The sequence below is a fragment of the Triticum dicoccoides genome, chromosome 7A, assembly GCF_002162155.2.
Source record: "Triticum dicoccoides isolate Atlit2015 ecotype Zavitan chromosome 7A, WEW_v2.0, whole genome shotgun sequence".
Lineage (NCBI taxonomy): Eukaryota > Viridiplantae > Streptophyta > Magnoliopsida > Poales > Poaceae > Triticum > Triticum dicoccoides.
In genome coordinates this window covers 575961806-575973285 of record NC_041392.1, presented here as the reverse complement: position 1 = coordinate 575973285, position 11480 = coordinate 575961806, and the positions used below count along the sequence as shown (strand labels likewise).

The 11480-nt window shown below is 49.2% G+C and overlaps 1 protein-coding gene across 2 annotated transcripts; it reads right to left on the bottom strand.

Moving 5' to 3' along the window:
- Positions 1 to 7105: 7105 nt before the first annotated feature.
- On the bottom strand, positions 7106 to 10738 carry LOC119330436 (fatty acyl-CoA reductase 1-like). Of its 2 annotated transcripts, none has more exons than XM_037603541.1 (10): positions 10562 to 10738; positions 10361 to 10464; positions 9124 to 9323; positions 8866 to 8966; positions 8567 to 8759; positions 8303 to 8464; positions 8121 to 8202; positions 7768 to 8037; positions 7547 to 7674; positions 7106 to 7457 (listed from the first exon to the last, which is right to left on the bottom strand). In XM_037603541.1, the coding sequence occupies exons 1-10, from the start codon at positions 10650 to 10652 to the stop codon at positions 7292 to 7294; spliced, it is 1497 nt and encodes a 498-aa protein (XP_037459438.1). In that variant the 5' UTR covers positions 10653 to 10738; the 3' UTR covers positions 7106 to 7291. The 2 variants fall into 2 exon arrangements, 1 of the variants encoding a protein (XP_037459438.1); XR_005160106.1 differs by having other exon boundaries at positions 7317 to 7457; positions 7787 to 8037.
- Between the last annotated feature and the right edge of the window lie 742 nt (positions 10739 to 11480).

The following is an 11480-nucleotide window of genomic DNA, read 5'->3' as shown; positions in this document are numbered from 1 at the left end:
AAGGGGATTTGGTTCTCCGAGTGGATCAGCACAAACCACACAAGCTTGCTCCTTCTTGGGAAGGTCCCTTCATCGTCACCAAGGTTCTCCACAACGGGGCGTACCGTCTTTACAACGTCGAGCATAATATCGACGAGCCCCGAGCTTGGAACGCGGAGCTACTCCGCCCATTTTACACTTAAGTTTTATCACTCGGATGAGTTGCAATAAAGTACTTCTGTAGTTCATGGGTTTGGAAATAATAGTGTCATCACTTTTTATTTTTGTCCACATAAAAACTCCCCCCTCAGTGGGTGACTTAGCCGCGAATCCGTTTCGCCTAAGTTTGTAAAAATCCTACCGAGTGGTGAGCCAGACTCTCACTCGGAGGCTTAGCTGCGAATCCGTTTCGCCTAAGTTTATCAAAATCCTACCGAGTGGTAAGCCAGCCTTCCACTCGGAGGCTTAGCTGCAGTCCAAGGACTCGCCTAAGTTTATCAAAATCCTACCGAGTGGTAAGCCAGCCTTCCACTCGGGGGCTTAGCTGCAGTCCAAGCACTCGCCTAAGTTGTGAAAATCCTACCGAGTGAAGAGCGATCCTCTCACTCGGAGGCTTAGCTGCAGTCCAAGGACTCGCCTAAGTTTATCAAAATCCTACCGAGTGGTAAGCCAGCCTTCCACTCGGAGGCTTAGCTGCGACCTCGCGCTCGCCTAAGTTATAAAAATCCTACCGAGTGAAGAGCAACCCTCTCACTCGGGGGCTTAGCTGCAGTCCAAGCACTCGCCTAAGTTGTGAAAATCCTACCGAGTGGTAAGCCAGCCTTCCACTCGGAGGCTTAGCTGCAGCCTCGTGCTCGCCTAAGTTATAAAAATCTTACCGAGTGGAGAGCAACCCTCTCACTCAGGAGCTTAGCTGCAGCCCTGCGCTCGCCTAAGTTACAAAAATCCTACCGAGTGAAGAGCGACCCTCTCACTCGGAGGCTTAGCTGCAGTCCAAACGCTCGCCTAAGCACAGGCACCTTGCTTTGAACCTGCAAAAGACATTTTGAGCCGAAGGCAATCATATTCAAGCGCCAAATTCAAGTTCGAATCGATATCTAAAGGAACCGAAAGTGCTCAGGCGTCAAGCCTGTTAAAGTTTGTCGGTTACAATTCCACTCGGCATACCGAGGCAAATTTAAAGAGTCGAGCCAGAAGAAGTTTTTTACCCCTCCTGTGGAGGGCTGGAAGGTGCAACAAATTCATCAAGGTCAATTCCGTCGGCAATCCGAGTGGCAGCTGCAAGGAAAGTCTCCATAAAGGACCTGAAGTCGTGCTTCTTGGTATTGGCCACCCGAAGGGCCGCCAGCTTCTCCTCTCGTGCATCTTTGCAGTGGACTCGGGCCAGACACAGAGCGACATCTGCACCACACCGAGCCGAGGACTTCTTCCACTCCTGCACTCGACCAGGGATCGTGTTCAAGCGGGCCATCAGCGACTCAAGGTCATTCTGAAGTGTCTCCTCAGGCCAGAGCGTCGATTCGATGCGAGATGTGGCGACCTTCAGCCTTGCGAGATAGTCCACGACAGCTGCAACACGAGACTCCAGTCGGAAAACATCCATGGCAACTTCGTCGTTCACCGGAGAATTGACGGGGTCAAGGTTTGGCTCCAGTCGGCTGGTTTCCTCTTCGAAGTTTTGACAAAATTCTGCAAGAGTGATCACTGAGTCAAGGGGATAGTCGAATGGAAAAAGCCACAATTGGAAATATTTGCCAAACATGGAGGTTTACCTTCAAGCATAAGAAACAGCTTCTTGGCAAGGCCACTCAGGAAGGCCTCCAGTTCAGTTTTCTTCTCAGTCAATTTGCTGACTTGGTCGGTCAAGGCAGCTTTGTCAGTTCTCAGTCGACTGACCTCCTTGTTGGCAATCCCAAGAGCAGTTTTCAGATTAGTATTGTCTTGTTCGAGCTTGGTGACTGAAGCTAACTTCTCGTCAGCAAGCTTGATCTTCTCAGCTAGCTCAAGGTCTTTCTTCTGCTGGGCCTCCCTTACCTTACCTGCAAGCCACAGCAAGATCAGATGCTGAAACAAGCAAGGGGAAAAGCAGTCGTCAGGGTCTCACCAAACATACCTTCGGTCTCCTCCTTTGCCTTTGTCAGCTTCTCTTGAACCAGCTTCAAGCTCAGCTCGACTTGAGTATGCTTCTGTTCCAGCTCTGAGTAGCGAGCCACAAGATCACAAGAGTTCTGCGAAGAACCAATCGACTAAATGTCAAAAATAATTCACTTCCGAGTGAAAAGGGAAAAGCACACGTTTCTAAGACTACAGCCGAATACAAACATTCGACCGTAGTCTCGGGGACTACACCCAGTGGGTGCACTCAGCGTGCCCCCACCGGTTTGTGAAATCCAGTCGACCAGTCGACTGACAGAAAGATTGACATCATAAAGCCTAAGGCCGACTGCCAGCAGTCGACCTTAGCCTTGGGGACTACACCCAGTGGGTGCACTCAGCGTGCCCCCACCGGTTTGCGAAATCCAGTCGACCAGTCGACTGACAGAAAGATTGACATCATAAAGCCTAAGGCCGACTGCCAGCAGTCGACCTTAGCCTTGGGGACTACACCCAGCGGGTGCACTCAGCGTGCCCCCGCTAACACGGAGTTTATTCGACACACCCAGTGGGTGACTAATATAAATTCCGGAAAAGAAAAGTTTTTGGTAGCATATCCAACAGAACAAACAGCGGTCGACTGACCTGGACATTGCTTTGGAGGGCAGAACTGGCGTCATAAGCTGCCTGGCTCGCGTCCCGGATGGTCTTCAGCTGCTCCATCATGAGTCCCGCCTGGCGTATCGCCTCCTTCGCTGCGCCAGCTTGGTCCTCCGGGACGTGGTGCGTCATGAAGAGGGAAGGCTGCTGAGCACTCGTCAGTGGATTCGCGAAGGTCACCGTGTGTCGAGTGGTGTTCTCTTCCTCCACAGTCAGAATTTCAGGCGCCGGCACATCCTGAGGCACCTTACTGGCGGACGCTTTCCGACTCCTCCTGTGCTTCAGCGGTTCTTCATCCTCATCATCATCAGGAAGATCGATAACAGTGTTGGGTGGAGCTGCGGAGAAGGATCAGGATCAGAGATCGCGAGTCAGTCGACTAAGAATGGTATTAAGAACACAGTACCTGGATTCGAAGTCGCTGCATCCTCCATCTCGTGGTCATCGGCCCGGGCCGAGGTCTCAGAAGTAGCAGCACTGCAACTCCAAAGGATCAGTCGACTAAACCTCAGCGTCGACCAGAGATAAAGTTCGCACAGAATAAGAAAATATGAGCAACACAATTACCCTGATATGGTGGGGATGGACACCTTCATCTTCGGCAGGAGCTTGGTCGGCTTCGATGAGGCCGCCCTGGGCTGCTTCGGCGCCTTTTCAGTCGGCGCCGGAGAGGTGGTCCGAGGGCGCTTGGTCGACTGAGTGGCGGTCGCAACCCCCTTACCACGTTCGGTCGAAGGGTCGTGGACAAGCTTCGACCGCCTTTCTGAGCGCGGTGGAACGACCTCCTCCTCCTCTTCTTCCTCGTCCTCGATGTCATCTTCATCACCTTCATCATCATCATCGTCGTCATCATCCCCTGCAGCATCCGAGTCCCATTCCTCCTCTTCCTGGCTCTCGCCCCCACTCGCCTCGCCCCCGCTCGCCTCGCCTTCCTCAGTCGAAGCTTGTGCCCCATTGGGCATCGAGTACAACTCGGTGGAGGCCTAGCAGATGCCCAAACAAGGATCAGTCGACCAGTCGACAGGGTTAGCGGAAATGAATACGACAAGGACACAATGGAAAGCAGAGCAAGTGTACCTTGTTTGGGTCGCTGTTGTGGTCGAGTGGAGGAATCCTTCTGGCTCCGCGCGGGTTGTCCCTGTTTCCGGTAACGGCTACCATCCATCTTTCCAAAGTGGCATCGTCGACTTCTTCTGGATGGACTCTAGTCTCGTCTTCGGGCCCACAGTACAACCACATGCAGTGGCTCCGGAATTGAAGGGGTTGGATGCGACGCCTGAGGAAGACCTCCAGAAGATCCATGCTCGTCACCCCCTCCCGGACCAACTGCACCACGCGCTCCATCAACATCTTCACGTCGGCTTTCTCCTCCGGAATCAGCTTCAGAGGGGAGGGCTTGTTCACTCGGTCCATGGTAAACGGAGGGAGTCCACTCGACTGCCCTGGCGTCGACTGGACCTGACAGTAGAACCAAGTCGACTGCCAGCCTCTGACGGACTCGGGAAAGGACATGGGCGGGAAGGTGCTATTGTTCCTCACCTGAATCCCCAGGCCCCCACACATTTGGACGACTCGGGTCTTCTCATCACCTGGGCTCGCCTTCTTCACGGTCTGAGAGCGACACGTGAAGATACGTTTGAACAAACCCCAGTGCGGTCGACAGCCCAAGAAACCCTCACACATGGACACGAATGCAGCAAGATAGGCAATGGAGTTTGGGGTAAAGTGGTGGAGCTGCGCTCCAAAGAAATTCAAGAAGCCACGGAAGAAAATGCTTGGCGGCAAGGAAAACCCACGATCAACATGAGTGGCCAGAAGCACACACTCACCCTCTTCTGGCTGTGGCTGCCACTCCTTCCCCGGCAACCTCGCAGCTCCGTGAGGGATCAAGCCCTCGTTGGCCATGTCGAGGAGGTCCGTCTCCGTGATGGTCGACTGGATCCAGTCTCCTTGGACCCAGCCTTTCGGCAGGCGGGATCTGGACGAGGACCCTCTGCGGCTGGTGGATCTCCCCTTCGCCTTCTCCGATGCCGACGCCTTCTTGGCACGCTCCAGCGCCGCCGTCTTCTCCTTGGCCATGGTCGCCGGTGAGATGCACGAAGGGAAGCGGCGCGGGGGCGAGAGCGGGCACGCTGAGCAGGGAGGAAGGAAGCAGAGGGAGAGAGGGAGAATGCTGAGGCGCAGCACAGAAATCCTCGCCGGGCACGTTTATAAGGTCCCTTCCGAGTGGCTGACATGTGGGCCCGGTCGATCTAATCATATCTGGGAGCAGTTATGAGGACTGGATACGTGGCGAAAAAGGCGGCGCGGAGATCGAGGCGGCTATGCCCCGTCCCATCCGAACGCCGCAGTCTGCCCCGCTTCGCGCGCGCCCCCAAATTTCGCACCCCGCGGAATCCGCGAGCAACAAATCAGTCTGTCAGACGCGGTGTTTCCGGCGATCCGTCGCTCGGAGATCGTCGAAGCTCGAAAGATCACTCGACGCAAAAATAGAATGGATCGAGTCGACCGAAGACAAATTGCTCCCTGTCAACGAAGAGATTCTTTTATCCAGAACAGCGCACAACTAGAGCGCAAAGGTTAATCGGAAACGACATCAACTCCTTCTTCACTCGAAGCCTCAATCCATTCGGGGGCTAATGATGGGGTTATGTACCTAGGGTAGGGTCATGGACCTGATCCAAGTAACTTACCCTAGGACATCCCTAGAAGAGGTCGCCTTCCAGTCGACCAACGAGGATTCACTCGACTGGCCTGAAGGACTCGACCACGAAGACTCACTCGACCACCAGGAGGTCAAGAGGCACTCTGCACCGCAACGGCCTGTAATTAAGTAGACTTTATGATAGTAAAGGCACTTTATGTGGGGCGTTACCAGTAACGCCCCAGACTTAACTCACCTTAAACCCTCTCCTACGTGGGCTGGCTGGGGTCCTGGCGCACTCTATATAAGCCACCCCCTCCACAGGCAGGAGGGTTCGGCACCTTGTAATCCATACATTCATAATCCACTCGACCGCCTCCGGGCTCCGAGACGTAGGGCTGTTACTTCTTCTGAGAAGGGCCTGCACTCGTACATCCTTTGTGCTTACAACCTCTCCATAGCTAGGACCTTGCCTCTCCATACCTACCCCCCACTCTACTGTCAGGCTTAGAACCACGACAGCCAACACCAAGATGCACACACAAAAACCTGCCGGCAAGTAGGAAAGTCATATAAGACCAAAGCTATGCGTAGACAAGAAAAAAAAACAAAGGGGCCAGATCCACCATTGGCAAACTACGGCAATGACCATAACCGCACCAACCATCTCATGACATCACACCAATGATGAGGTTTTTCAATAATTGCGCCTTCAAGAAGGGAGCAGTCAATCATCACCGTCATCGGATCCAACCACCCAAGGCAGAATCTAAGTTTTCGCACATGCATATGAGTTTTCCTCTGAATCTTACATTCAAGAACCATAGCAATTCTAGCATAGAAATATAAACATTAATTACAAGCATGGAAATAAATAAGAACATGTACTACTACCTCTAAGGCATATTCCGCTGAAAGTTGCACTCTCCTAGTGTTTCTCCGTCAAGTCCATGCACACCCATCTTATGGACTCTTAGGTAGCTTTCAGTATGAAGTCTCTTTCGAAGATTAAAAGTACCCTTATTGATCAATGTTTTAATGTGATATCTCAATCATGGTGCTATTTTGACTAAGCGTTTATGGAGGGATGCGGAAAATTTCGTTTTGTGAACAGGAGGAACCAATTCAACATCTTTTTATTTCATGCATGTTTGTTGCTCTCACTTGGCATACGATTCACGTAGCTATTCATCTGTCTCCACCTACCATCATACAAAAGTACGTTCGGGACTGGTTGGTGGGGGTCCATGTGGAAGCGTGTGTCTTGTTGTGAGCAATTTGGAATTATCATAATTACTAGTGTTTGTAATAGAAGAAACCTTTCAACAGGTTATCTTGCAGGTTATCTTCTGATCTACAGGATGAATCCGTATAGGATGCTCTTTATAATGTGTGGAGAATCATACATCTATAGCCTTTGGTTTCCAACCGACGGTCGCACGGGATACAATGGATGGCAGTCCAATAAGAGATTATGTATATGAGTGTAATCCTGTTATCGGTTGGTTGTGATTGGTTTTATTTTCTGCATTTTGTACTTCTTCAGATGTTGGTTGTATGGCGCTAATAAAGATGTATATATGTGCACCACACGATGCAGTGGTCATGGGTATCAACTTCCTTTTCTTTGAAAAAAAGACATTTTCTAATATATTCGTGGCGGTGGGAGTTGCATAACTAGTGGAGTAAAATAGATATTCATTAGAGCTGCATAATAAACCCCGCAAAGAAATAAATAAGAGCTGCATAACAAAGGGAGACAATTGTTACCGCTCGGTAGGCATGGTCATCAATGTTTAAATCATTCAAAAAAAAGAGAGACAATTATTCTCAAATTTCAATGATTCTACCAACTTGGCTGGAAATTTGCGTAGTTAAATATAACTCAATCACGCAAAAAAAAGAAAAAAAAACTCAATCACGCATGTACTTGAGCACACCGGGGATGTGAACACCATAGAAATAGCTGTCCCAGTTGATGGACTTGGGATCGAAATCGAAGTAATATTCTTCTGCACCGTTCTCATCTTGCTCCTTCTTCATCGCCATCCTTAGCCTCTCCGTGTTCATGTCATCAAAGCTTCACACGGTCGAGAACAAACCAAGTCAAAGAGCCTTATCTTACTGTAAAAATGTTACTACATTTTGACGCGTAGGTACGCTACGTACCATCCTTTGAACAAGCTGTAGGGCGCGTAGAGCTCAATGAGCTGCACGATGAACCTGTACTTCCTGCTGAGGTCGTCGTAGCGCCGCGAGAAGACGCCGCAGAGCGCAATGTTCACCAGACGAAGCATCTGCTCTCCATCCAACCAACCCAGCAGATTGATTGAGTGATCTCATCCTCATCTCACTCCCATGTTGAAATGGCGAGCTAATTTTGAATTTACCTCGAGCGGGAGCCTGTACCTGACGGCCATGTACAGGCTCAGCCGCGCCACCGTGCTAAAGAAGCGCATCTTGTTCAGCCGGGCGGGCTCGCCCTTCCTCCCTGTGCGCGGCGGGTTGTCGTAGAAGTAGCGGTGCCCCGTGTCCGCCAGGATCGCGTAGGGCGCCGGGTTGCGCAGCGACGACGTCACGTGGTAGATGGTCTGCGCCCTCTCCTCGGAGTGCGCCGCCATGGCCACCATCATGGCGTTCACCACCATGTCCCCCGGAATCTGTTGTCAAGAACAGTTGGGTAACGTACTGGGTACGTACGTGCATTGATCTGCGTAACTTTGTAATAAGCAAACTTAATTACCACGTCCATTATCAAACTGAGGTCGACCAGGAAGAATGGCAAGGTCTGCTTGGCGTAGCCGATGACCACCGCGTCGATCGTCCTGCGGAAGCGGAACATGAAGATGTTCATTCAACTAATGCTTATTGTTGCAGTTTACATACTGTCCTGAGAAAAGAATCAAGAAACAGAGTTTCTGTCACCTGATTCCCTCCATCCATCCAGGCAATGGCTCCTTGAGGATGCTGGTTATGATGCTCGGCCGGAGGATGACCACGGGAAGCTCCCCTCGCAGATGCCCCAGCAGCATCTCCCCCATTGCCTTGGTGAAGACATATGTGTTTGGCCACCCAAACTGCCGAGCCCTTCATTCATACATATATGAAAGTGTCAGCTTTACAATGTTAAGTACCAGTTGTAGCAGAAAGACGCACACAAGTATGTGTATGTTGTTGTTTATGTCTGACCTCTTGAGGCCAAGCTCCTTCATGGTTCTCCTCTCAGCCTTCTCCAAAGAACAGTTAGCCTTCAGCTCTCTCCTGGTCTCTCTGATCAGATTTAGCTCGGATTCGATGTCCAAATGTGTGCCCTCCTTTAGTGTCTCACCCATCAAGAACGGCTTCTCTAGTATTAGCCCCTCTTGTTCACCAGCTACATAGGCTGTTCAAATCATGTAATTTATTTATGAGCTAGTAGAATTCATGATGCATGGCACCACAGTGCATAGATCATAGTCTTATACTACAGTACAGAGCTTGATTCCCACCAGTTGAAACATGAAGCAGCATCTTGAGTTTCGTACACTTCCTCGCGAACGCGCAGACGTGCTTCGCTCCCAAGACATTAGCATCGAAAGCCACGTCGTATCTGAAAAGGCATCAAATCTTGATCAATTATCTCAAGCAGCGTGTATGTTTTGTCACTAATAATCTCTTACAAATACATGTGGGGGAAAGAAATTCCTACCGTTTCACGCTGAAAGAAAAACTAATACAGTATCTTACAAGAAAAGTCCGGCTCAAACCTTTCAGAGAAGTTTGTAGTGGCAGCTATGTTGACGATGATGTCTATGTCCTTGGACAATTCTCTCAGGTTGGCAGTGTCTAGTCCAAAGTTCTCATACATGATGTCTCCTGCCAAAGGGCAGATCTTTTCTTCGATAAAATCGTCGAACCCTATACCATGTTTTTCTTTCAGAACTAGAAAGATCTCCCTCCCTGTGACCTGAAAATTACCGAAACAGCGTTCATAAATTACTGTTACAGTACTATGCAGTTTTAGAATTACTCTCGGGAGGAAGCATATTTTCTCAGAAGTGAATGCTGCTAACCCAGTTGCAGACTTGTTACTAGATTCAGAAAACCTGCAATTTTTTCAGTTTATTTGTCAAGTGCGCTGGAGAAGCCTCAACTACTACCGTGTTAATGTATCTCACATCCTTCTCCCTTTTTCGTGCTCTGTTTCCATTCATTTCCCCGCGGATATTTGCGGTAATTTTCCACTGCATCCTACTCTTACTGTCTTTACTCCACTGAAAGGATTTCTGCAGCTTCCACCGCAGAATTGCTCAATAAGAAACATCCATCTCGTGAGTGAATGGGTGGAGTAAATTTAATTGTCTTCACATGATTCATTCATGACCCTACTTCTATCGGTGGACAGCAAGATGCATTTATGCTGACCTGAATTTTGGTGTATGGCTGATTGAAGTAAAGGAATTGCTTGATATATCTAGCAAACAAATAACTGTGGTATTGATTTGTAGAAAATACATTTTATAGAAACAGTCTGTGATATTGAATTATTGATCAATACAACAAACATCTTTTAGCCAAAAAAAAAATGTTGCTGAGGCCGGGGTCTTTCTCTCCTTTTCGAAAAAGAAGTCAAGACTCTTTTCTTTAATCAAGTGCCTATCTACTTTAAACCAAATGGGCAGGGAACTCCCATGAATCTTTTGTGAGCAAAGCTTCGAGAATGTGCATAAGGTGTGCATGAGTTGCGTGCAGTATGAGTTTTGACACCACCTATATTTGCGCACGTGCACACAATTAGTTATTCTTGAAGAGAATGAATTGTTCCCTCTATTATTTATTCTTGAAAGCTGGAGAGAAGTTCCCTCTCTTCTTGAATGGTAGAGAAAAGTTCAGAAACTAAGCAAGGATTGCATTGTCAAGAACAAAATGGCGATGAAAGTCCAGACGCGATGGAGTTACGAGACATGTGGCCGAAAAAACAGAGGCTACGACGAGAGACTTCACCTCAGTCTGAATCCGAAGCTTTGCGGATTCGATGTCGGGAGCACGAACCAAGAGGAAGAGCTTCTTGACATCAGGCTGCACCCTCAGAATCTTCTCCACGAGAACTGCCCTCGCATCAAAACAACCAGAGTATAGCTCTCTGAGCTGATCAGCTAAAACGCAGCGCACATCCTGAACGATTAGCCATGCATGAGCACATACCTTTTCCTAAGAACCCAGTTGAACCGGTGATGAGCATGCTCTTGCCGCCGAAGTATCCTACGACCATGTCCGCGTCCATCTCGCCGATCATCGTCGCCGGGCTTGCAGTGCCTCGAGAGGGCGTGAGATTTGTGTCTCCTGGCTAAAAGAGTATCTGTTGTGTGTTAGGTTGCCAAACGGAAGTATCACTGTGATTTTCCTGAGGAAGTGGCACTCGTGTATTTATAGGGAAGGAAGGAAGGAGAAGATGGACGCGGAGGAATTGATCCCGGGCACCAGTGATCCCGGATGAACAGTAAAATTCGAAAAAATAGTAAAAAAATTCAAAAAAATCTGAATTTTTTGTCAAGAAACTTTGATGTTTTTTCTACATGCGTGCCAATTTTCGTGATGAAATGACATTTGTGGAGGTGTCAGCAAAAAAAAAAATCATGCTCCAAAAAAACTGTTTTTGGAAGCATTTTGAAGCATCGATTTTGTTTTTTTTGCTGAGACCTGCATGAATGTCATTTTGTCATGAAAATTTGTACGCATGTGAAAAATATGTCAATGTTTGTTGCCAAAAAAATTCAGATTTTTTTAAACTTTTTAAATATTTTTTTGTTTGTACTGTAGCAGAGGGTGCCTGTGAGCTCGAGCTCACAATAGCACTTTCGGGAGAAGATGCGTTTCAGAGGACGGATAGAAGTGGTGGGTCATGTGCTGAAAAAAAAAGTGGCTCAACTCGCGTTTTCAGAGGACGGAGTAAATTGCAGAAAACCACTTCTTTTTTGCCCGCTGAGCTCCGCATCGGCGCGAACCAACTGCTTCCCCTCATGGCAGGGCACCACCTGCTCGGCGGCGTGGGGCTCGCCCGGCTGGTTCTCTTCGGCATACAGGCTGCCGCCGGTAGCGTGGGCGCGAGCCATGGCACCGGCGC